The sequence below is a fragment of the Lolium perenne genome, chromosome 1, assembly GCF_019359855.2.
Source record: "Lolium perenne isolate Kyuss_39 chromosome 1, Kyuss_2.0, whole genome shotgun sequence".
NCBI lineage: Eukaryota > Viridiplantae > Streptophyta > Magnoliopsida > Poales > Poaceae > Lolium > Lolium perenne.
Genome location: NC_067244.2, coordinates 5,953,913 through 5,980,926, shown reverse-complemented (window position 1 = coordinate 5,980,926; position 27,014 = coordinate 5,953,913). Strand labels below are relative to the sequence as shown.

Here is a 27,014-nt window from a genome sequence, read left to right as displayed (position 1 = left end):
TCCTGTCCGCAGATCAATCTTCGAGAATACTTGGGCTCCGGTCAGCTGATCAAACAGATCTTCTATCTTGGGCAATGGATACTTGTTCTTAATGGTGACATCGTTAAGCTTACGATAGTCCGTAACCAATCGAGTGGCACCGTCCTTTTTATCCACAAACAAAACTGGCGATCTCCAGGGTGACGCACTTGGTTGAATCAGACCTTTGAATAGCATATCATCCAGCTGCTTCTTCAGTTCCACTAACTCTGCCGGGTTCATGCTGTAGGCTCTCTGGGCTATAGGTCCGGTTCCGGGGATTAACTCGATGATAAACTCGATATCCCGATCTGGGGGCATACCGGGTAGATCATCCGGGAACACATCAGGATATCGACAAACGACCCTGATTTGATCCAAGGTGGGTTTGGCTAGGCTTTGGTTACAGGTAAATTTTCGGGGCATCTTTTCAGATATGTGTTCGACTATTATTCCGGTGCTACTAGTCATGGTGATGGCCTTCTTGGCACAATCAATCAGTCCATGATGTTTCGCCATCCAGTCCATTCCCAGGACTACTTCCAAACCTTTGGCTCCCAGAACAATCAAATTTGCATAGAATTCTATTTCATGTATTCTGATTGGCACATCTTTGCAAATTTTTCTAGCTTTAGTTGTTGATCCAGGAATTTGAACTATCATGACATGCTTCAAACTGATGGGTTGAATCTTACTAGTGCATGCAAAATCTTCGGTAATGAATGAATGCGATGCTCCAGAATCAAACAGCACTCTTGCGGGTATTGAGTTAACAGAGAACATACCCAGCACAACGTCTGGGGCTTCCTGAGCTTCTTCTGCATTCATGTGGTAGAGGCGGCCGTTGCGGTTGTTCGGGTTGTTGGGGGCGAACTTCTTGTTGGTGGTGACACGACGCTCGCTGCGCAGGCCTTTGAGGTGTTGGCGGCAGTCTTGGCGAGCTTCTTGGGGCACTCATAGAAGAAGTGCCCGGCCACTCCGCACTCGTAGCAGTTGTAGGTGGACTTGTCCTTGGGGGTGATGGGAACAGCGTTGCTCCCCGTCCTTGGAGCAGTGTTGGAGTTATTGTTGGGGGCGCGAGGTGGAGCGCGGTTGAAGTTGTTGTTGTTGTTGTTGTAGTTGTTGTTGTTGTGTCCTCCTGACCTGGGGTTTCCTCCACTCCGGTTCTGATAACTCGGACGTGGATTCTGCATCGGGGGCTTGTTGTTTCTTGGGGCGTACCCTCCACCTGAGTTGGGGCGATACTTGTGGTTGTTGCTGGGCCCACTCTGGTTCATCATGCGGCGCTTGCGGTTCTCATTGGCTTGGTGTATCTTCCCCTCCATCTGAATGGCGGAGTCAACAAGGGCTTCTAAGTCAGCAAAGGGGATGTTGATCAGTACAGTCTGCATCTCATCATGCAGTCCATTTAGAAACCTCTCCTTCCTCTTCTCGACGGTGTCTGTCTCATCCGGGGCGTACCTTGACAAAGTGAGGAACTTGTCGCGGTATTCTACCACGGTCATTCTGCTTTGCTTTAGTTCCCTGAACTCATCCCTCATCTTCTTAATCAAACCCGGGGGCACATGATACTTGCTAAACTTGAGTTTGAAGTCTTCCCAAGTCATCAGGTTCCCTGCATGTAAGGCGCGGGTACTTGTCCACCAGGCACGTGCAGGTCCAGCCAGATAGTGGGTGGCGAACAACACCTTCTCGTTGTCCTCCACTCCGGCAACCTCGAGATTGTTCTCCATAGTCTGGAGCCAATCATCAGCATCGAGGGGTTCCTCTGTCTTGTTGAACACAGGTGGGTTAGTGTTCTGGAAGTTTTTCAGCTTTGACCCTGGGTGGTCGTGGTTTCCATGGCCTTGATTGCCCTGAGCAAGTTGTTGAAGTGCAGCTAGGTTGGCTTGCCGTTCAGCTCTCTCAACTTCTCTATCAGCCAACATCTGTTGCAACATCTGCATCATTGCCTCCTGAGTCATGTTGCGAGTTGGGGGTGCCATCTGAACAGTGATAGGGATCATGAGATAAGAGGGAAATGTCTATGGCTCATTTTGGGATAAAATACAACTTAAACTTGATTCATAATAATAATATTACACACACACAAACATAGTCATGGAGGTAGCACATATTACAAGCCAAATGTTCAGGAGGGTTTTATGAACCCTTTCAACAAGCTACGATACATGGGGCGGGTACAAAGGACAGATACATAACACGGGGCGCAAGTGCTCAGACGGGACTACTCGCCATCGACGTTGATAGGGTAGACATTGTCTACCCCGGCATCGAGGTGCTCGTGGCTATCCTCGTAAGGGTGGAACTCCAGGTCATCGTCTTCCTCCTCCTCGTAGTCGTCGTCGTTGCTGACGTAGGAGTAGCCGTCCCCCTGGATGTTCTCCCCTTCACCTTCGCCTTCCAGCTCCTGGATCTGCTCAGCTTGTGCAGCGATGGTAGCCTTCAGAGTGGCGATCCTGGCCTTCAGGCGGTTGATGGCGTGATCCTTCTTCTGGTTGGCACGGCGAAGTGCCCTGTGTTCTCCGGCGATGACCTTGATGGTCTCCGCCTGCTGCGCCAACTGGATGTGAGTGTGGTTGGCGTATTCGCGGGAGTTGTCGAGGTCGATGCGGGTCTCACTCAGCATGAAGTCAAGATGATCAACATGGTGGCGAAGCTGCGGGTGTGACGGCAGGTTCATTGGCACTCCGAGTGAGTTGTGCCTTGCATAGTGCACAAAGCGACTATCGGTGAAGTCCATGAAGTTTTGCCCGCACAGACGTGCGAGTCCTTCCTGAAGTCCCCTTGCGAGACCATCTGCCCAGTTGTTCTCCCTGAAGGAGAACTGGATCCTTGCGCTCATTGGGAGCGTGAACCTTCCACGAAGGTCCACCATGATCACCCACTGTAGTTGACCACCGGGTTGGTCATTCAGCATTCCGCCAAAGACTTCCGGTGGTGGGCGCCCGAGGAACTCGGAGAGGGAGAAGAGGTCCCTCTCAAAGATGATCTCTCCACCGTTCCCCAACTGATAGAACTCAGTATGGAGAAAGGGCTGCGCGTCCACGACGTGATCCATCTGTAGAGAGATGAGATGATTAAGTTAGATAAGTGCAAGTGTTCCAAATTTTAATTCTCTTAGAAGAAGGGCATGAATTTAAAGTTTGAAAAAGACTCTTCAAGGTAAGGAGGTGAATAAGATTTTCATAACTAGTCAAATCATGGAATTTGAAGCTAAATTTTTGAACGTCCATTCTAACTAGGGTCTCCTAAGGTCAAACAATGGCTCTGATACCAACTTGTCAACACCCGGATTTTTAAGTCCAGATGCCTATTATGCCGTACATCGCAATCCCAGGAATAATGTTTTTGTGAGACATAATAGTAAGTAGCATAGAGTCATCATTTATTACAACACATATTGTCTTACAACCATAGATCACATGATCCAATATTACACGAATATATTGTTCAACATCACAAATAGTAGCGGAAGCGAAGTAGTAGTGGATGATCTATTCCACAGGCAACGCTTGACGTTAGACGTCATGTTGTCCGTCATCCTGATACTGTTGCTCTCCTTCAAAGTCTGGCATTTGAATAGCCAGGGCAAAGCCATGAGTACTTTTAAAGTACTCGCAAACTAACTCTAAGATAAATACTCATTAAGTGTAAGAGGGTGCTAAGCTCTAGGTTTATTTGCATAAAGCCAAGTTTTAGTTTCATAAATCTTTGGTAAAAGCCTAAATCATGTCCTAGACTAACTCAAGTGGGAACATTAGTGTCATTCCCACTACTCATTATAGTTCACCATAATGTCACCTTTCAAACCACCATTCACTTCCAGAACCAAAACATTTTAATGATAACGGAGGTAGTATGGCCTTTCCAATCGTCCGTAACCGTGGACACGGCTATTCGAATAGGTTTAACACTCTGCAGAGGTTGTACTCTTGTGCCACAACTTTTGATTACATCCGTCGAGGGTAACCTCGAATCATCGTAACACAGTACGCGGATCATCAATCGAAACCTTTCACTTATATATGCTAGTATGAGCACCTCTCCCCATGAGCTTGGCCTCCCGGTGAAAACCGCAGTCAACCCGGGAACTGCACAGGGCTTGGGCCGTACATTCACCTCATTTCAACATCAATCCACAAGTAACGGAGGCAGCCGCAGCGTAACCCCTATGATGTTTGTTCAGAGGGAACCCATACTAAAATACACAAGTTTCTAGTTAAGCCCTACCCATAATCAGGTATTGTGGGGGTACTTGTATAATTGGAAAGGTATCGCATTCAAACTCAATCATCTATTTTGTCAAAAATCACCATCTTCTCTTGGTCATATTCACCTTCAAAACTTTCACTTCAGTTCAATTCACAAATGTTCCCATCTAGAGTAGTCAATTTTAGTTCTTAGCAATAGCAACTAGTCATGAGGGGGTGCTATCTAGCTTTATTTGCTTAGGCTAACTTTGATGCTCTTGTTCTAATCTAGACAAGAGAATCATAAATCAAAAAGTACTTTGAAATAAATAAGCAAAAGCAAATGTAAGTAAAAACATGGGATGGGTAATACATAAAAGTAAAGGGTGATGGTGCCTTTGCTCTTGTAGAGCTAAGCACTTGTGTTTAGCAAGGGTTAGCTTGCCTTGAGCTGGGTAGTTATCGAAGTTCTCTTCTTCTTCCTGTGAGTAGTCTTCCTCCTCTTGGTATTCCTCGGTACTAGCGTCTATATACGAATACGAGGTATAAATACTAAACCAAGCTTTCATACTAGACTAGGAACACTCAAAGAGTTCACACTCTAGTCCTATTATCAATCAAACATGGCATGGTGGGTTATTTGATGAATTCTTATTTAGGAGAAAAATAATTTCCTCTCATTATTCTCATTTCTTAAAATTTGTGTGTAGGTCTTTAAAGAAATTCATTTCTTTGCATTACCTAATATTAAGATTTAATCTCTTCATATAATACTAAGGTATGAAATATAGGTTGACCCAAAGTCAACATTTCATATCTATTATATGTGAGTTCAATTTAATTGAAGTGCTACACTTCACATAGTTTTTAATACTTAACATCTAAATAAATTAAAATCTCTAAGTAATAATTCTCAGGGGTTTATTAGCCTAAGTCATTCCCCCTGGTTATTAGTACTTAGGATCAAAATTTAAATGAGAGGTAAATCTCATGTTAGGGTTGAGTTTGAATTCCAACTTAAAATGCTCTAGAAATGACTACATAGCCATTTTATTTGATCTAGTCCATGATCATACAAACAACAGGGCTATGTTATTGCATAATCAATTAGAGGACATCATTTGTGATTTATTAGCGTTGGAATTACTTCAAAAACTATTCTGGTTGAATTTTAAATAAAGTTTGAAAGTGCAAAAGTCCCTGTCTTGTCTTTTTTGTCAAATTAAATCTACAAGGAAAATGGAGATGGGGCCAGTGGCATTGGATAGGTAAATTCATGGGCTTTCCAACGGTATAAAGTTTGCTAGATTTGGTTTGGTAGAATTCAAATTATTCAAATTTTACTAAACATTCAGCAGAGCAATTTGAAATAAAGAATAAACGGGATTTGAATTGGTGGGCTTAGGCGGGAAGAGTTATTGGGCCGAAACGAAAATCAGCAGCACTTCGCAGCCCAACACGCGGCTGGCGCGCTCGGGCCACGCTGACAGGGTGGGGGCCACCTGTCGGCGCCTCTTAACTCCGCGAAGCGGTACGCGAAGTATGAACCGTAGGATTAGAACAGAGATCAACGGTGGGTGAACGTCGTCGTCACCGACGGGATTCCGACGAGGTCACGGCGGCAGTAGGGGGTCGGAGAGCCTACCAGGCCGATGCAGGACTCAGGCAGTATGCGCGGTGAAGGTGTAGTAGATGGGGAAGAGCTTGGGAGCAGCGGCGGCGCTTGGGGTGGCGCCAATCGTCGACGGTGAGCTGCGTCCCCCGGCGGCTCCGATCTTGAAATTGCTTCTCCTCCGGCGGCAATCGATCAAGCTATGGTGGTGAGGAAGATCAGTGGTGAGAGGGGAGTCGATTGGTGTGAGGAGAGCTTGCTGGGAGGGCCTCTATTTATAGCGTCGAGGGGTGCCGTGGGGTGCTGCAAGGGCGCGGCCATGGCGTGGCGTTTCCGGCGAGCGAAAGGGCAAGCGAAGGACGGCTATGGCTAGCCGGTGTACTGGAGATGCTCAACCTGTATCGAGACAGAGAAAAGAGTGATGGGAGAGCTCGAGCGCTGGTAATGTCTATCACTGGGCGCGCGGCATCATTTTGGTCTATGGCGACGGCGACGGTGCAGGGCAGGCACGGGCGTTCGTCTAGCTTGTAGAGGGTGCAGAGGCGATGCTCGACGCGGTGATAGGGATGCAGGGCGAGGGCGGTAGCGGTCGAGTGCGTGGCGTCCTTGCGCGTCCAGGGCGTGATCACCACGCCGGCTGGCACGTCCTGGCACGTTTTGGACGCGGGCGTTCTGGGCAGTGCCGTGCAATGGCGATCGAGTGAGGGGTACAGGCTTGGTCCTTATGCATCAGAGATGCTCGCAGACATGGAGAAACGACGAGGGAGAGGCCAGGGAGAGGAGTGCCAAAGGTGGCCGGCATGGCATTGTTTGGCATGTTTTAGGGTTTCTCCTCCACTTTAATCAGCCATGCAAGTACTGGGCTAGAGGCAGGGGGTGTAGGGGAGGCTGATGATCACAAACCAAAAGTGGTTTAGGTCAAAAACTGGTGGATAATAGCATGTAACAACAATTCTAGAAGCTGCCTGCCACCTGTTCGACAAAATGCCCGCATGAAATTTTATTTTGAATTTTGAAAATCTCTTTGGTGAATCTCATTTATATAATTGTTGTGATGTATTGGTGGTGGTGGCACTCAATTTGGAAGTGATTTGCGACTTTGCAAATTTGAGGTGATCTTCTTCTCTCTCTCGGGTTCCCTCTTTGCCCTCTTATTCTGGTCAACCTAGTCAACTTTAGGGAGGGTGGTCAACATCAAAGTTACTCACCTTGATATGGTCTTGGATGACCTGGCTTTAGTTGACCTTGCTTAGTTCAAGATTTGAGAAATACAGAAGGGTAAAGTGGTGAAGAAAATAATTTTGGGTGAAGTGACCATTATCACATGTATGATGAAATCTTGATTTCTTTTGATTTGATTCATGAACCAAAGATGCAAAAGGGTTAGTTTATCACATTGAAGCATTTTAGAAGCAAGGGGTCAAGCAAACTTGGCCTTGGTTGAAGATTTGCTAAAATGCATATTGTGTATGTGAGTGAGAAATGAGTTTTTCTCATTTTCTCTATTTCCCCTCAATTTAGGGTTTGGTGATCTTGCTTAGGGTTCACATAACAATATTTAATCATACTAACACTCATCATGGCAATTGCACAAAAGAAAAATCACTCAAATGCATATATCTATATGTGACACTATATGCATAGAAAAAGTTTTTGTTAATTGCAAATTTTGGGTTTGGGGAATTTCTCTTTCTTGTTTCTTATTGTTGAAACTTGGGTTGTTACAAGCGCTGACCGTAGACAACCAAAGATACTCACACAAGGCGATATAATGGGGCAATGCAACTATGTGGAGGAAAGGTTGCAATGCTCTAGAGAGACGCTAGCAAAGCTCAACGAGACAGGCACAAGATTGCTCAACTACGGGTGCAGTAAAGTAAACTTAGGCCTTCACTTGATTCAACTAGCACTTCGCTTTTCTTTTTGTATTTTCTTTTTGTATAACACACGCAGCTATGTTGCTCTTTTTGCTTCTTTTCTATTTTTGCTTTTTTTTTTATTTTATGACTCAACTACTTGATAACACGGCCACAGAAATATGCAAAGCACCGATAACCTAACGAGCAGCCTGTCAAGCGGTAAAACTAGTCTCTTCTGGGGAAGTTCCTAGTCACGTATATCGAATGGCTGTGTCTATGGTTGGGAACAAGCACACTGTACGCTATGTGGACTCGGAGTAACAAAAACCGACACTATATGATAATGTAAACACAAGATGATGGTGGATACTCAAACCCTAAAAACTAGATGGAAGACAAAGATACGCAAAAACAACTACGAAAAGCAACTAAAACTCGAAATTAGTGCAATCTAAGGCTATGGCAAACCCTAACCCTAATATTTTTTTTTTTTGGCTTTTTCTGGATAGGAAAACACTCACAACTCAACTATGGGGTGGATTGTGGATGGCTTACCGAGGAAAACTGGAAATCTGATACCAAGATGATAAGGGGTGGCCCGATCTTCTCAGTAAGCAACGGTGGTGATGATGATCACGGGGTGATGGCAGCGGAGAAACACGACGATGTAGTGGATGATAACTTGTATGACGCAACGAGATCTCTCGATTGGTCTCTGTCGCCAATGCAACAGCTCTCAACCCTGCAAGATATTCGCAACTCCACACACTTGCGCACGTAGCCGCCGACCATGAAGCGGTAAGTTGCAACCGTCTAATTCCCAGTGGAACAGCAGATCACACAAGACTTTTTCAGGATCTACACAATATCAAGCAATATGGTGTAGGGATTCAATAGTTTTGCATAAGCAAACAACTAAGAACTAGGGTTTATCTTAAACGTGGTCTAAACCTAATTTGGGGGCGTCCCTGGGGCTTATATAGGCGTCCAGGTCGACCAGGGGTCGAAATAGTTCGATACAAACCGACCTAAAACAGGTTCGGCCAAAACTGGGTCGAATTCGGGCAAGGCCGGCAGTGCCGGGGTGTCGAGGCCGGCAGTGCCGGGGTGGCCGGCAGTGCCGGGGTGTCACGGCCGGCAGTGCCGGGGTGCACAGGCCGGCAGTGCTGCCCCTGCAGGGCCGGCAGTGCCGCCGGGCCGGCAGTGCCGCCCATCCTTGGCCGGCAGTGCCGGTGGTATTTTTGCTGGAAAGATCTTGAAATTATCTTTCCAACGACTCTTCATTTGCTTGATTCCGAGTTCGTATGAATAAATGGCGTCCGTTTCAAAATCAGCACTTCGGTCTGTCCAAACCGACACAGAGCTGTTTTTGACTTCCTCTTGTCTTGCGCATGCCTCCCTCTCCTCCCTCGCGCATCCGTGGAATGTCTTCACGTCCAACGCCATATCCAGCTGCTCCTCTCCTCCTCGTGCGATGTTTGCTCCCTCCTCATACCTGATCATACATAAGTGAAATGACTTAGGTAGTATAAAGTTCTCATCAATCAAAGTATCGTTTAGGAGCGAATTCACCTGTTGTTTAAGTAGCTTCGCACGAGCCCTTGTAATGGGTCCAATCCTAACTTCATCGGACTTGAGCTTCGCAGCAACATTGTCTTCATCTTGTAATGACGGAGGTAGTAGTTCGGTAGGGATGTCCTCATCAGTGCAACTCAAGCCGATTCTTTTGGCCATCATGTACCCACGTACGAGGCAACTCACATGTAGCTAGATCAATTAGCTGGAGACATGCATAACGTGGCTGCTTATTTCTTGCTAGGATGTCAACTTCCATCCCGTCTGGTGCAACCTGAGATAGGCTCCTCCTTTCTTCTGGCCTGGTCAGAACAGCAACACGGCTGCCCCCATCCGGCCTTGTTTCTGGGCTAGAGAGCCCTTCTTCACTTCCTGGAACTCCTGGTGGAGCTCCTACTTCTGCATCAGCCGAAACTTCAGCGTTTTCAGACGTACTAGCCGTTGGAGTGCCTTCCATCGTTCCTGGATCAATTTCCCTTGGCGACTGGTCTTCAGACGAAGCTCCACTAGGATCACGTCCTGCCGACAGGCCTCTGCGTGGTCCAGCTTCATGTGGTGGTGCAGCTCCACTCGAACTGCTTGCAGCAGCAACATCCCGACCTACTGGCCTGCTCTGAGCCCCTCCTGAGCTGCTGGGTGTGCTCCCGTGCGGAGAGCCGGAGCGAGCGCTCTCGCTCGCGGCTGCTGCTGAGCTCGCTGACGAGCCACCATGTGCATCGCTGCTGCTGGTCGCCTCGGTACTCCTGCCTGGATTGCTCCCTCGACCACGCTCCTTGCTGCCTGATGCTGCTGATCGCCGCGGAGAGCTGTCGCCGTCGGCGTCTGAACTCATTTTGCGCGTGTCCGTGTCACCACCAAATCGAGTTCCTTGATCATCTACATGCAATTCACTGCAAACAACAGTAAACATCTCGTCCGGTTCCGTGGAGTCCCAAATCCATGATAGGTCTTCCTCGAAGACTACGTCGCATGTGACAACCACCTTGTTCGTCGAGGGATTGCACAAGCGGTACGCTTTCGAGCCTTCTTCATAGCCAGTCATGATCATTGGAGTACTCCTACCCGCCAAGCTTCTTTTATGGCCGGACACCGTCTTGACATGCGCCACACATCCGAAAGTGCGAAGATGATCAACCGAGAGCTTTCGTCCATACCATGCTTCGTACGGAGTCCCACCAACCATACTCCTAGTTGGCGCCCTGTTCAGCAAGTAGACAGCCGTGTTGACTGCCTCACCCCAGAACTTTCCTGGCAAGCCTTTGCTCTCCATCATGCTCCGTGCCATGGCCACCACTGTATGCTTCAATTCACCACCCCGATCTATGCGTAGGGACTTTTTCGCTCTCGCCTTGACCTCTCCAGCTTCCTTGATCTTCTCAAATGCTTGTAGACCTTGATCTTTACTCTTCAGCAACACAATCCACATGTATTGGCTGAGATCATCCACCACAAGCATGAAGTACTCATTGCCGGACGGGGTTGCGGGTGAAATTGGACCGCATATAGCGCCATGAACGAGCTCCAAAGCTTCACTTGCCTGATCCGTGGTTTCACGTGGGTACGGGGCACTCCGTTGCTTCTCGACGACACCTTCGTCGCATAGCTTGTCCACATGATCCACACACGGTAGACCGTGATCCGTCACAATCTCCGTAGCCGGTGATGGAGGAGGTAGCTCCTCCTCGTCCTTCTGCTTGCATACTTCGAGCATCAGCATCATCGGTCCATCATCTCCTTCCTGGGCGATGAGAGCCCTTTCCTTCGGCTTTGGTGGTTTCCGGCAATCAACCTTGAAGTGACCGAGCTCGCCGCAGTTATGGCATCTTACTTTCTTGATGTCAAACTTCCTCCTCGGCGGAGCGTCGTCCTCGTCCTCCCATGCGATGTACTTTTTCGTTGGGCGAGAAGCTTCTTTATCACTTCTATTGTCATATGCCTTATCGCCCTTCTCTTTGGCGACCACCACCTGCCACTGGGCACGGGTAAGCATAACATGCTCTTCCGGTACCGCCTCACCGTAGGTGATCTTCATCCGCTCGTCATGAGCCTTGAACCGTCCAACTAGATCATCCATCGTGAGAGTCTTGAGATCAACGCACTGCTCGATCGCCGAAACAACGGACAAGTAACGGGGCGGCGCCGTGCGAAGGAAACGCCTTACGATCGAGATCTCCTCGAGCTTCTCGTCGAGCGCGCGAATCCCATTGACAAATGTAGCGACCCTCGAAGCGAAGGCGTCCAGCGTCTCATCTTCTCCCATCTCCAGATTCTCGTACTTCTTCTGCAAGGTTTGTAGGGCTGCCTCGCGGACGCGCTCATGACCAAGATTTAGCGTCTTGATCGTCTCCCACGCCTCCTTTGCAGATTTCTTCGAGATCAGGTGCTGCTTCACGTCCATCGGCATCACCGAGCAGATGGCCGTGAGTGCCTGTCGGTCCTTGCGGTACTTCGACGCGCCCTTCTTGAACTCGTCGCCGCCTGGATCGACAGCTTCCCAGATTTCGTTGGACTCGAGCGCCCACATCATCGTGGTACCCCACACCGTGTAGTTGTCGCGGATGTACTGCGGGTACTGCGTCGACACCGGCGCCGCGACGCCGGAATACTCGCCCATCTCCTTCGTCATGACCTCCCGTTACTAGGAGATCCTCCACGAGGCTCTGATACCAATTGTTGGCCCAGACCCGGCAGTACTCTCGCCGATCTGATACCAAACACAGCCCCTGCCGTCGAGTGCTTTCCAGACGACGCCTGGCGATGAGTTTCCGGCGAGACGCGCACGTACCAATGACAAGCCGTGATGCACGTACGTAGCTAACCAAAGCTAGCCTGATCGATTCTTGCGAAGCTACTTCCGATCAGCACATACACACGCACGCAATAAACTGATGATCGCCAAAGGACCTTGTCGGTCCTTGCAGATTTTCTATTGCTCAACTCACGGTGTAGTTTACAAAGCTAGGTATACACGCACTTATATATGCCAGGACTTGCTATCCTACTCGAACTACCAGTACGAGTCGTGACTAGATCCACTCCTATACAAATACGTATCCTAGCAATTCTACTCGTACACGTGATTGTTGGAGATATGCCCAAGAGGCAATAATAAAAGTGGTTATTATATATCTTTATGTTTATGATAAATGTTTATATACCATGCTATAATTGTATTAACTGAAACATTGATACATGTGTGATATGTAAACAACAAAGAGTCCCTAGTATGCCTCTTAACTAGCTTGTTGATTAATGGATGATTAGTTTCATAATCATGAACATTGGATGTTATTAATAACAAGGTTATATCATTATATGAATGATGTAATGGACACACCCAATTAAGCGTAGCATAAGATCTCGTCATTAAGTTATTTGCTATAAGCTTTCGATACATAGTTACCTAGTCCTTATGACCATGAGATCATGTAAATCACTTATACCGGAAAGGTACTTTGATTACACCAAACACCACTGCGTAAATGGGTGGCTATAAAGGTGGGATTAAGTATCCGGAAAGTATGAGTTGATGCATATGGATCAACAGTGGGATTTGTCCATCCCGATGACGGATAGATATACTCTGGGCCCTCTCGGTGGAATGTCGTCTAATGTCTTGCAAGCATATGAATGAGTTCATAAGAGACCACATACCACGGTACGAGTAAAGAGTACTTGTCAGGAGACGAGGTTGAACAAGGTATAGATTGATACCGAAGATCAAACCTCGGACAAGTAAAATATCGCGTGACAAAAGGAATTGGTATCGTATGTGAATGGTTCATTCGATCACTAAAGTCATCGTTGAATATGTGGGAGCCATTATGGATCTCCAGATCCCGCTATTGGTTATTGGTCGGAGTGAGTACTCAACCATGTCTGCATAGTTCGCGAACCGTAGGGTGACACACTTAAAGTTGGATGTTGAAATGGTAGAACTTGAATATGGAATGGAGTTCGAATATTTGTTCGGAGTCCCGGATGAGATCCCGGACATCACGAGGAGTTCCGGAATGGTCCGGAGAATAAGATTCATATATAGGATGTCATTTTATGTGAATTAAATTGACGCGGAAGGTTCTATGGAAGGTTCTAGAAGGTTCTAGAAAAATCCGGAAGAAACCACCAAGGAAGGTGGAGTCCACATGGGACTCCACCTCCATGGCCGGCCAGCCCTAGTGGGGGAGGAGTCCCAAGTGGACTCCCCCTTAGGGGGCCGGCCACCCCCCCATATGGGAGGTGGAACTCCCACCTCTAGTGGGAGTCCTAGCTTGGCTAGGTTTCCCCACCATATGGAAGGTTTTTGGTTCGGGTCTTATTCGAAGACTTGGAGACCAACTCTTGGGGATCCACCTATATAATGAGGGGCCAAGGGGAGGGGGCCGGCCACCCCAAGAACCACAAGGTGGCCGCACCCCTATAGTGGCCGGCGCCCCCTCTCCCCAAACCATAGCGGCCTCTCTCCTCCACCACGTCCCGCACGCTTAGCGAAGCTCCGCCGGACTTCTCCACCACCACCGACACCACGCCGTCGTGCTGTCGGATTCAAGAGGAGCTACTACTTCCGCTGCCCGCTGGAACGGGGAGGTGGACGTCGTCTTCATCAACAACCGAACGTGTGACCGAGTACGGAGGTGCTGCCCGTTCGTGGCGCCGGAACCGATCGTGATCAAGATCTTCTACGCGCTTTTGCAAGCGGCAAGTGAACATCTACCGCAGCAACAAGAGCCTCATCTTGTAGGCTTTGGAATCTCTTCAAGGGTGAGACTCGATAATCCCCTCGTTGCTACCGTCTTCTAGATTGCATCTTGGCTTGGATTTCGTGTTCGCGGTAGGAAAATTTTTGTTTTCTATGCAACGTTATCCTACAGTGGTATCAGAGCCAGGTCTATGCATAGATGGTTGCACGAGTAGAACACAATGGTTTGTGGGCGTTGATGCTCTTGTTATCTTTAGTTTGAGTACTTTGCATCTTTGTGGCATAGTGGGATGAAGCGGCTCGGACTAACTTTACATGACCGCGTTCATGAGACTTGTTGCTCGTTCGACATGCAACTTGTATTGCATAAGAGGCTTTGCGGGTGTCTGTCTCTCCTACTATAGTGAAGATTCAATTTACTCTTCTATTGACAACATTAGTATCAACGTTGTGGTTCATGTTCGTAGGTAGATTAGATCTCTCGAAAACCCTAAACCACGTAAAATATGCAAACCAAATTAGAGACGTCTAACTTGTTTTTGCAGGGTTTGGTGATGTGATATGGCCATAATATGATGATGAATATGTATGAGATGATCATTATTGTATTGTGGCAACCGGCAGGAGCCTTATGGTTGTCTTTAAATTTCATGTTGAGTAGTATTTCAAAGTAGTTGTAATAGTTGCTACATGGAGAACAATCATGAAGACGGCGCCATTGACCTTGACGCTACGCCGACGATGATGGAGATCATGCCCGAAGATGATGGAGATCATGTCCGCGCTTTGGAGATGAAGATCAAAGGCGCAAAGACAAAAGGGCCATATCATATCACATATGAACTGCATGTGATGTTAATCCTTTTATGCATCTTATTTTGCTTAGATCGCGACGGTAGCATTATAAGATGATCCCTCACTAAAATCTCAAGATAATAAAGTGTTCAACCTTAGTAGCACCGTTACCAAGTCTTGTCGTTTCGAAGCATCTCGTGATGATCGGGTGTGATAGATTCAATAAGTACATACAACGGGTGCAAGACAGTTTTGCACATGCGGATACTAAGGTGGCCTTGACGAGCCTAGCATGTACAGACATGGTCTCGGAACACGTGATACCGAAAGGTAGAGCATGAATCATATGGTTGATATGATGAACACTTTGAGTGTTCGCCATTGAAATCACACCTTTTCTCGTGATGATCGGGTTTAGGTGCGGTGGATTTGGTTCGTGTGATCACTAAGACAATGCGAGGGATATTGTTTTGAGTGGGAGTTCACTTAGTTTTTAATTATGTTGAATTAAAATTTGAACTCAATTTTTCATAAACTTAGTCTAAACTATTGCAAATATATGTTGTAGAGATGGCGTCCTCAATCAATTTTAATCAGTTCCTAGAGAAAGAGAAACTTAAGAGCAACGGTAGCAACTTCACCGACTGGTTCCGTCATGTGAGGATTTTCCTCTCTGGCGGAAATCTGCAATATGTGCTTGATGCACCGCTAGGTGACCCTCCTGCAGAAACAGAAACCGATGAAGTAAAGAATGTTTACGCGACTCGGAAAACTCGGTACTCTCAAGTACAGTGTGCCATCCTATGCAGTCTGGAAGCCGATCTTCAAAAATGTTTTGAGCACCATGATCCACATGAGTTGATAAAAGAGTTGAAGACTATTTTTGAAACTCATGCGGCCGTGGAATGCTATGAAGCATCGAAACAATTTTTCAGCTGCATGATGGAAGAAGGTAGCTCCGTTAGTGAGCACATGCTCGCCATGACCGGGCATGCGAAGAAACTCAGTGACTTGGAAATAGTTATTCCTAACAGACTGGGGATTAATCGTATCCTTCAATCACTGCCACCTAGTTACAAGAACTTTGTGATGAACTACAATATGCAGAACATGAACAAAGAGTTACCTGAACTCTTCGCCATGCTTAAAGCTGCTGAGATTGAGATCAAGAAAGAGCACCAAGTGTTGATGGTCGACAAGACCACCAGTTTCAAGAAACAGGGCAAGTCTAAGGGAAAATTCAAGAAGGGTGGCAAGAAAGCTGCCACGCCTCCTATGAAACCTAAGAACGGCCCTAAGCCTGATGCTGAGTGCTATTACTGCAAGGAGAAGGGACACTGGAAGCGTAATTGCTCCAAGTATCTGGCTGATCTGAAGAGCGGCCTTGTCAAGAAGAAGAAAGAAGGTATATCTGATATACATGTTATAGATGTTCATTTCACTGGTTCTCGTTCTAGTACCTGGGTATTTGATACTGGTTCGGTTGCTCATATTTGTAACTCGAAACAGGAACTAAAGAATAAACGACAACTGCTGAAAGATGAAGTGACGATGCGCGTTGGAAACGGATCCAAGGTCAATGTGATCGCAGTCGGCACACTTCCTCTACATCTACCTTCGGGATTAGTTTTAAGCCTAAATAATTGCTATTATGTACCTGCGTTGAGCATGGACATTATATCTGGATCTTGTTTAATGCAAGACGGTTATTCATTCAAGTCTGAGAATAATGGTTGTTCTATTTTTATGAATAATATCTTTTATGGTCGAGCACCACAAAAGAATGGCTTATTTCTGTTAGATCTCGATAGTAGTGATACGCATATACATAACATTGATGCTAAGCGAATTAAATTGAATGATAATTCTACTTATATGTGGCACTGTCGTCTTGGTCATATTGGAGTGAAACGCATGAAGAAACTCCATACTGATGGATTACTTGAATCACTTGATTTTGAATCACTTGATAGATGCGAAGCATGTCTAATGGGAAAAATGACAAAGACTCCATTTTCTGGTATGATGGAGCGAGCTACTGACTTATTGGAAATCATACATACCGATGTATGTGGACCAATGAGCGTAGCATCGCGCGGTGGTTATCGTTATGTTCTAACCTTCACAGATAATCTGAGTAGATATGGGTATATCTATTTCATGAAACATAAATCCGAAACTTTTGGGAAGTTTAAGGAATTTCAAAGTGAAGTAGAAAATCAACGTAACAAGAAGATTAAATTTCTACGATCTGATCATGGAGGTGAATATCTGAGTTATGAGTTTGGCATGCATTTAAAGAAATGCGGAATACTTTCACAATTGACACCGCCGGGAACACCTCAACGAAACGGTGTGTCCGAACGTCGTAATCGAACTCTCTTAGATATGGTTCGTTCTATGATGTCTCTTACTGATTTGCCGTTATCATTTTGGAGTTATGCATTAGAGACAGCCGCATTCACTTTAAATAGAGCACCATCAAAATCCGTTGAAACGACACCGTATGAATTATGGTTTAATAAGAAACCTAAGCTGTCGTTCCTAAAAGTTTGGGGTTGCGAAGCCTATGTAAAGAAGTTACAACCGGACAAGCTAGAACCCAAAGCGGAGAAATGCGTCTTCATAGGATACCCTAAGGAAACTATAGGGTACACTTTCTATCACAGATTCGAAGGCAAAATCTTTGTTGCTAAGAACGGAACCTTTCTTGAGAAAGAATTTCTCACTAAAGAAGTGACTGGAAGAAAAGTAGAACTCGATGAGATTGATGAATCTATACTCGTTGATCAGAGTAGCGCAGTACCGGAAACTGTTCCTGTGCCGCCTACACCAGCAACAGAGGAAGCTAATGATAATGATCATGAAACTTCAAACGAGGAAACTACTGAACCTCGCAGATCGACAAGGGAACGTGCCACTCCTGATTGGTATGATCCTTATCTAAATGTCATGATTGTAGATAACAATGATGAGGACCCTGCGACGTATGAAGAAGCGATGATGAGCCCAGATTCCAACAAATGGCAAGAGGCCATGAAATCCGAAATGGGATCCATGTATGATAACAAAGTATGGACTTTGGTAGACTTACCTGATAGCCGAAAGGCTGTCGAGAATAAATGGATTTTCAAGAGAAAAACAGATGCTGATGGTAATATTACTGTCTATAAAGCTCGACTTGTCGCAAAGGGTTTCCGACAAATTCAAGGAGTTGACTACGATGAGACTTTCTCACCTGTAGCGAAGCTAAAATCTGTGAGGATTTTGTTAGCAATAGCTGCATTTTTCGATTATGAGATTTGGCAGATGGATGTCAAAACAGCATTCCTTAACGGAGACATTGAGGAAGAGTTGTATATGGTACAACCCAAAGGTTTTGTCGATCCTAAAAATGCTGACAAAGTATGCAAACTTCAGCGTTCAATCTATGGACTGAAGCAAGCATCAAGAAGTTGGAACCGACGTTTTGATAAGGTGATCAAAGACTTCGGGTTTATACAGTGTCATGGAGAGGCCTGTATTTACAAGAAAGTGAGTTTTCGGGTTTATACAGTGTCATGGAGAGGCCTGTATTTACAAGAAAGTGAGTGAGAGCTCTGTAGCATTCCTGATATTATATGTAGATGACATATTATTAATCGGGAATGATATAGAACTATTAAGCAGTGTTAAAGGTTATTTGAATAATAGTTTTTCAATGAAATACCTTGGTGAAGCATCGTATATATTAGGCATCAAGATTTATAGAGATAGATCAAGACGCCTAATAGGGCTATCACAGAGTACATACCTGGACAAGATTCTAAAGAAGTTTAGAATGGACGAAAGTAAGAAAGGATTCTTACCTATGTTACCAGGCAAGGTCTTGAGTAAGACTCAAGGTCCGGCTACGGCAGAAGAAAGAGAAAGGATGAGTCAGATTCCCTATGCCTCGGCAGTAGGCTCTATCATGTATGCCATGCTATGTACTAGACCGGATATAGCACATGATGTTAGTTTGACTAGCAGATATCAAAGTGATCCAGGAATGGAACACTGGACAGCGGTCAAGAATATCCTGAAGTACTTGAAAAGAACTAAGGATATGTTTCTTTGTTATGGAGGTGACCAAGAGCTCGTTGTAACAAGTTACACCGATGCAAGTTGGAACACTGATCCTGATGACTCTAAGTCACAGTCTGGGTACGTGTTTATATTGAATGGTGCTGCAGTAAGCTGGGCAAGCTCGAAGCAGTGCACGGTGGCGAAGTCTTCAACAGAATCTGAGTACACCAAGAGGTTCATTGTAGAGCTCGGTGTGGTTCCTAGTGCATTGGACCCATTAATCATTTACTGTGATAACATGGGTGCCATCGCCAATGCACAAGAGCCAAGGTCACACAAGAGACTGAAGCATATCAAGCTGCGTTACCACTCGATTCGCGAGTACATCGAAGATGGAGAAGTAAAGATTTGCAAAGTACACACTGATCTGAATGTAGCAGATCCGTTGACTAAAGCTCTCCCTAGGGCAAAGCATGACCAACACCAGAATGCCATGGGTGTTAGGTACCTTACAATGTAATCTAGATTATTAACTCTAGTGCAAGTGGGAGACTGTTGGAGATATGCCCAAGAGGCAATAATAAAAGTGGTTATTATATATCTTTATGTTTATGATAAATGTTTATATACCATGCTATAATTGTATTAACTGAAACATTGATACATGTGTGATATGTAAACAACAAAGAGTCCCTAGTATGCCTCTTAACTAGCTTGTTGATTAATGGATGATTAGTTTCATAATCATGAACATTGGATGTTATTAATAACAAGGTTATATCATTATATGAATGATGTAATGGACACACCCAATTAAGCGTAGCATAAGATCTCATCATTAAGTTATTTGCTATAAGCTTTCGATACATAGTTACCTAGTCCTTATGACCATGAGATCATGTAAATCACTTATACCGGAAAGGTACTTTGATTACACCAAACACCACTGCGTAAATGGGTGGCTATAAAGGTGGGATTAAGTATCCGGAAAGTATGAGTTGAGGCATATGGATCAACAGTGGGATTTGTCCATCCCGACGACGGATAGATATACTCTGGGCCCTCTCGGTGGAATGTCGTCTAATGTCTTGCAAGCATATGAATGAGTTCATAAGAGACCACATACCACGGTACGAGTAAAGAGTACTTGTCAGGAGACGAGGTTGAACAAGGTATAGATTGATACCGAAGATCAAACCTCGGACAAGTAAAATATCGCGTGACAAAGGGAATTGGTATCGTATGTGAATGGTTCATTCGATCACTAAAGTCATCGTTGAATATGTGGGAGCCATTATGGATCTCCAGATCCCGCTATTGGTTATTGGTCGGAGTGAGTACTCAACCATGTCTGCATAGTTCGCGAACCGTAGGGTGACACACTTAAAGTTGGATGTTGAAATGGTAGAACTTGAATATGGAATGGAGTTTGAATATTTGTTCGGAGTCCCGGATGAGATCCCGGACATCACGAGGAGTTCCGGAATGGTCCGGAGAATAAGATTCATATATAGGATGTCATTTTATGTGAATTAAATTGACGCGGAAGATTCTATGAAAAGTTCTAGAAGGTTCTAGAAAAGTCCGGAAGAAACCACCAAGGAAGGTGGAGTCCACATGGGACTCCACCTCCATGGCCGGCCAGCCCTAGTGGGGGAGGAGTCCCAAGTGGACTCCCCCTTAGGGGGCCGGCCACCCCCCCCCCCATATGGGAGGTGGAACTCCCACCTCTAGTGGGAGTCCTAGCTTGGCTAGGTTTCCCCACCATATCGAAGGTTTTTGGTTCGGGTCTTATTCGAAGACTTGGAGACCAACTCTTGGGGATCCACCTATATAATGAGGGGCCAAGGGGAGGGGGCCGGCCACCCCAAGAACCACAAGGTGGCCGCACCCCTATAGTGGCCGGCGCCCCCTCTCCCCAAACCCTAGCGGCCTCTCTCCTCCACCACGTCCCGCACGCTTAGCGAAGCTCCGCCGGACTTCTCCACCACCACCGACACCACGCCGTCGTGCTGTCGGATTCAAGAGGAGCTACTACTTCCGCTGCCCGCTGGAACGGGGAGGTGGACGTCGTCTTCATCAACAACCGAACGTGTGACCGAGTACGGAGGTGCTGCCCGTTCGTGGCGCCGGAACCGATCGTGATCAAGATCTTCTACGCGCTTTTGCAAGCGGCAAGTGAACATCTACCGCAGCAACAAGAGCCTCATCTTGTAGGCTTTGGAATCTCTTCAAGTGTGAGACTCGATAATCCCCTCGTTGCTACCGTCTTCTAGATTGCATCTTGGCTTGGATTTCGTGTTCGCGGTAGGAAATTTTTTGTTTTCTATGCAACGTTATCCTAGAGTGATTGCTTGGTGTCGTGCCGGAGCCGGAGTGCCTATTTCTAACAGAGATGCTCTTAGATCTCCAAGCTCCACCCCCAGTCGTTGCTGGTAATGTCCGTCTTCGCCCACCTATGCCAAGGTTTCATCGGGGTGAAGCCATTGGTTTCCATGTTTCATCACTTTTTCAACCCCGCCCTCCCCGGGTAGACGCTCACAAGCCTCTCTGGTGCAAGGTGACCTTCCGCCTCCGTGGCGGCTCCTCGAGGCGGGACCTAGAAGGTACCTTCAAGTCTCGCTGTGATCGATGAATGGTGCGGGCAATGGTGATATGTCACTGTTAAGGACTACGTCCCTTGCTTCACCGATCCGGTCACCGTCACGAACAAGAAGGACGCCTGTGCGACCTAGGATCCCTAGTATGGGAACCTGGTTCCTGTCCTGCGGCGCATCAAGCACCTCTACGCCTGCGGGATTAGAGCAGAGATAGTGGTGTCAGACTTCCTCCAGATGCGCCAGGCTCCACTGCAGGCGAGGTATCGTCAGGCCTGGTAGGGTCGGACGATACGACCCATCTCTGGCTGGTGGCGGACCATGACTACTCCGCCGTGCAAGTCGAGATGCGGCTCCACCGGCTCGACAGTCCCAAGCCATGGGAGAGCTCCCTCTCGAGGTTCATCCGTTATGGCTTCATCCCGAGCGCACGGGCATCCTAGCTCGTATGCCGAAATTCAGTGATCTCGGCCTACTGGAGCAGGCCTCATCGCCGACGCGTCATTGGCTTCTGACACAGCGGCACTGACGAGGAAGCAGAGGACGGTTCAGATCGGTCAATGCAATATGACCGTCGGCACCGGGGAGCGACGACGATGGTGAGGAGGAGTCGTTTTCTGATGATGGCACGTGGGAAGATGGGGAGGAAGAAGAAATTCCCCTTCCCTCCCGATATTTTTACCCAACATGGATAGCAACGTAATGTAAAGATATGTCCATCTCCTTAGGTGTCTATACGATTCTGAAATGATTATTTGTACTGTATTTAACTTTTCCTAGATGGTTGTTGAGCGGGAGTGTGCATCTTAGGTATGCAAATGCCCGGTGTAATACATGAACTTTTAAATAATAAAGCATCGTTTATAAAAAAAAACTGTGAAATCCTCCTACTTTATGAAGTCAACTCTAACGTTTGTACTTTGGACGGACATGTTTCCCTCGTCAGTCGACCGCATGTGCTGGACTGTAGGGTTGATCAAGTCTGCTGAGATGAACAGGCTGGCCAACTACTATATACTATATTAGGATTAGTTATCAGCTACTAGGACATTAACTAGAGCCATTCGATATCCACTCTCATCATAAATAAGCATATTTTCACCAAGACTGATTAAGGCCGGTGAGTCTCATAGTCCTCTTCTCCTTGCCTTGCCGTAGTTTGAGCGTAGCCTCGATCTATTCCTGGTCAGTTCAGGGTACAGCGCGCTCCTGCTTGAGAATAATGGAGCGTCCCATTAATTTCAATGGTGACGAACATTGGCCTGAAGTAAGGTATATCAACAGCTATGTCCTGTTCATGGCTTATGTGTCCATGGCCGTCAGGGGCGTGGGCTTCCTGATTCTTACTTGGACCACGGTCGTTCTCCTCGGTGGTTTCGTGACTACGCTGAACACGAAGGACTTCTGCGCTCTTACAGGGATTACCCTCCTGCAGACGGCTGGGTCAGTTTTCCCAATCGCTTACTCATTTCTTTTTGGCTTTTTTTTACATATAAATTACGCACTTGCTTTGAAATTTTCATGATAGCTCGTGTTGTTTCGAATTGGTTTTTCTAGACTTTGTCAAACTAAGTTCAAAACAATAGGAAACGGTGCATTAATAATTGTTTTTTGATATGGGAGCATAGCCCCGGCCTCTGCATCAATAGGAAACGATGCATTAATAATTGTACTACACACCGAACTGTGGCTGGACAGTGGAGATCCGTCTGGCCAGCCACCAGCACCGCCGCGGTGCCCGGTGCGGAGACACGGTCAGGTTTCACCACTGCAGCTGCCTAGGCCCATCAGGACCACGAGCGGGCCATGAGATCCGGGCCGTCGCCACGGGGCGTCTCTGTCGCGCGGGGCAGACAATTTCTCCACCGCCGCTGCCGATCAACGTACGTCGTCAGGATCCCATAGCATCTAGCTGCCAAGTCGCCACCACGGCACCTGAAATCACCACTAAGAAGAACACCATTATTATGCCGATAGAGAAGGTCCCACAGCCACGTCGCCGCCCAGCTGACGGTGGCAGGAGCGAGGAGGACGCAGCCACCAACCCCCATCAATGTGCTTTGTCCGAGCATGAAAGGTGAGATTCGGTGATAGATAGGTTGCTCCAATATTATCGCACTACAAAACTAACAACTAACGGTTGTTGAATACTAAGTTCTTTTATGCTTCTACCTAAATAAGTTTTTTTTTGAACAAGAACTTAAATAACTTCAGGGGTGTGTGAGCAGAGTTGCACTTAAGTGTATAAGCTCGACGCGAAAGATCAACAACATATTTTTGTTGGGTAATGGAGAGATCATGAGACTGATGAGCAACTTCAAAACCAAGTAATGAAGAGGACCTAGGTCCGCTACCACTAGGAGCACACTAGTCGCGTGCCTTTAAAGGGGGGTCACTTTCAGTGAGCGTGCCCCTATAACGTTGTCCCTACTAGTGTCAAGATCAGTTGGCATGCCTCGGGTGGTGGTGGTGTGGCGCTTCCGATGAGCTGTGCCTGGTTAAGAGAGCTAGGTAGATGTTGGTAAATGGTTATTGTGTTGCCCTCTTTGTTCAAGCTCTGGGTGAGCGACTCTGTCATCCGGCGGCACGGAGCCGTTCGAGCTAGGGCGATAGGACATGTGTCCTCTTCGGTGGTGGAGCAGAGTAGCTACGACATTTTTTCGATAAAGGACGCTTCATTACTCAAAATTCAATCATTACACCCAGCCTCTGCATGCCTACCTGAGATGATGTTAGATTTCTTCCTATGTGACTAGTTCCTCCTTTAAGAGCAATTCGTTCCTGTCATCCTAGTCTTGCTCTGGTGGATGAGGACCTAACGTTCAATCTATGCCCCTTGTTTATTTTTTCCGTTTGTTTTATCGTTGAACAGACATTGTGTATGAGTTTCTAACTTGAAATTTGCAACAGGATATTCAACGTTCTGTTGAATGAAAAGTTGGAATACATATGGAAATCAGCACTGGGCTTAACATTGGGTTCTACATTTGCCGTGGTGGGGGCACACGAGAACGATGGGCAGCTGACTTATATTGCACGATACCTTGTTGGAATTTCTGCAGCTTTGTTCCAACTGCTGTTGTTCGTCCTTGTATTGTTGCCTCTGGGGGTTCTATACATGTTTGGGCTGCTGTTCTCCACTGGTGTTTCGCTGTGGCGCCTCATAAAGCACGATTACGGCGGTAAGAAGGAGAAAGACAACCTAGAACCTGCACTTTATGTATTGTACTCCCTTGCTGTGCTGCAGGGTGTGCTCTTCATCTACAGCTTCGGCTTTGGTCTTGCGGAGAAAAGAATAGTGAAGAAAGTTGCTGCCGATTATATGTTCGGGGCTCAGACGCACAGTTCGATTTTGAAATACTTGCGTGAAACCAGGACCGGTTGCGAGAAGGACCCACTGTTTGCCAAAGGGAGGAACTTCATCACATATGCCGTGGATCTGATGAGGTCCAATATACTCGATGACTACCTTCCTGGCCTGTTGATCCTGGTCCCAATCGTCGAGATGCCACTGGAGCTCCTCTTGAATGCTCCCAACTTCAATGCCCAGCAGCCGCTGATGAACCTTCTGATCATCTCTGGATCCTCTGGCACTGTACTGCAGAGACTGCTGCATACTCTGGATTCGAGAAGCCCATATAATCTCCCACGTACAAGGGAGTACGCTGCGAGGGTAGTGACACACCTTGCTAGGGACATCAGTTTGGAGCAGTTCCCACTAGCAATTCGAAGCATATCTTCCCTGCTCGATGGGTCTGGTTTCAAATCACTGATTTTACCTGGCTTGTCTATCCTTGAGAACCTCGGGACTGACAAGGAGAACTGCAGGATCATGATCAACACAGATGGTCTTCTCTCCAAGATCATGGGGCCCTTAAGCTCCAACCTATTGCACCAAGTGGATCATCAGAAATGGTCCGACGCAGCAGAGGCATCACTGAAAGTGATGATCTGTTGGCTCGTGACCGCTTCCGAAGAGGCAGCCGACAGGATGCGTGATGAAATCTCAGGCAACCAGGCAGCAGTCAACTGTATGAAAGGTATTCTTAGCTGTCAAGGTGAAGGTGGTGATGGATGCCATGTACGCCTGCGTATTCTAGCCATGAAGATCCTCATACAAGTAACACCACCGATAGATACGCGCGGAAATCTCATCCAGATTTTGCTACAGATATTTTTAGAGAAAAGGTTTATAGCCCGCTTCTATATTGAAAACAATGTGCCATATATACACTGCGAAAACATTGTACCCAATAACAATGACAACAGCGACATCAGAAAGTTGGCAGGTGAAGATCTTCGGGCATTAATATGTGAAAGCCGTGGTGATGCCTTGATAATCTTACAAGGAGGACGTGGTACTGTAGAGAATGTTAAGGCCATTTCTGACGTACTTCTGAATGATGAATGCCACAGTTACCGCATTATCTCCGCGGGTATTCTGGAGGGTATATGTGCCCATTATAACGATCACGATCAGTTCCTCCTCGATGATGTGGTCCCAAAGGTAAATCTGATTCACCAACTCTCTGGTCTCTGCATATGTATACCCATGGAAATACAAATATATACTCAGTACCTTAATCTTACAGGCGTTTAGACAAGTACTCATGCCCGGTGCTGATGCTGACATAGAAGGCGGGGAGCCGGCCGTGCGGCCCATGAATGAAAGTCTGGAGGTGGCCATATGGTCCTTTTGCACGGCAGTGTGCGAAAAATTAATCATCACTCCAGGACATAATTTGGCTCCTACGTTTGACAAGATTGTCCCTCCAGTTAACTTTCCAAGAAGTCTCAGTCTGCTGGTAGATAGAAATATAAATATTCATACAGAAGATGGGGTGAGGCTTCTAAAGTTTGCCTGTAAGATGACCATACCAATGATACGACACAGGAGCAACTACGACTTGGGGGACCTGACAAGATTGGAAACCTCGCTGTCCAATGCTTGGAATAACGATGAGTACCTCTCCAAAGATTTGGACGGCATGATGCTTTTATCTGCAGGCGATGGTGTTCCTGCCCTGGGTTACCTCGTGAGAGAAGTAAAGCGACTTTTAGCTCAACCCATTAATGTTGATGTTTGAAGGCCATGGTGTCGTCTGCTACATCTCAGTGTCGATTCAAGTTACTATATACTCCCTTCGTCCATTCAGAGTCATCTGAATGTCTGATGCATCTAGATTTTGACAAATCTTAGACAACTTTCATGTGACGGAGAGAGTATGTTAATATCTCTATACCGTATTGCATTAATTGTGTCCATATAGCCAGGGACCGAGCCAGCAGGGGGCTGGCTGGGGCCATGGCCCCCCTCATGATGGAAATTTTTATGAAAATACCCTTGTTAATATGATGATTTGACCTGCAGTTTTAGCTAAATTTAGCTATATGGCCCCCTCCAAGAATTTTTACATGTAGTTGGCCCCCCTTATATCACTTTCCTGGCTCCGTCCCTGCATATAGCGCTGCTGAACATTTGTATTCCGTGTTCATGATGTTTTGCATTTCCTTCTAAGTTTTAAAGTGTATAAGTTTGATAGAATTTATGGTTTGACTATATATCTCTTATCATAATCGCCCCTGCCCCTCCCCTCTTTATATAGGGGGGATCGGCCA

At 46.5% G+C, this 27,014-nt stretch overlaps 1 protein-coding gene across 1 annotated transcript; it reads left to right on the top strand.

Annotated features, from left to right (window-relative positions):
- The first annotated feature begins 22,527 nt into the window (after positions 1 to 22,527).
- On the top strand, positions 22,528 to 26,809 carry LOC127312836 (uncharacterized). Its single transcript, XM_051343672.2, has 3 exons — positions 22,528 to 22,838; positions 24,306 to 25,902; positions 25,988 to 26,809. The coding sequence occupies exons 1-3, from the start codon at positions 22,618 to 22,620 to the stop codon at positions 26,480 to 26,482; spliced, it is 2,313 nt and encodes a 770-aa protein (XP_051199632.1). The 5' UTR covers positions 22,528 to 22,617; the 3' UTR covers positions 26,483 to 26,809.
- The last annotated feature ends 205 nt before the right edge of the window (positions 26,810 to 27,014 follow it).

Bases quoted from the DNA above. Each gene is read 5' to 3' on its own strand.
- LOC127312836 (XM_051343672.2), top strand. From the start codon at position 22,618: ATGGAGCGTCCCATTAATTTCAATGGTGACGAACATTGGCCTGAAGTA. The intron at 22,839-24,305 runs GTCAGTTTTCCC...AATTTGCAACAG, and splicing joins ACCCTCCTGCAGACGGCTGG to GATATTCAACGTTCTGTTGA. The intron at 25,903-25,987 runs GTAAATCTGATT...TTAATCTTACAG, and splicing joins TCGATGATGTGGTCCCAAAG to GCGTTTAGACAAGTACTCAT.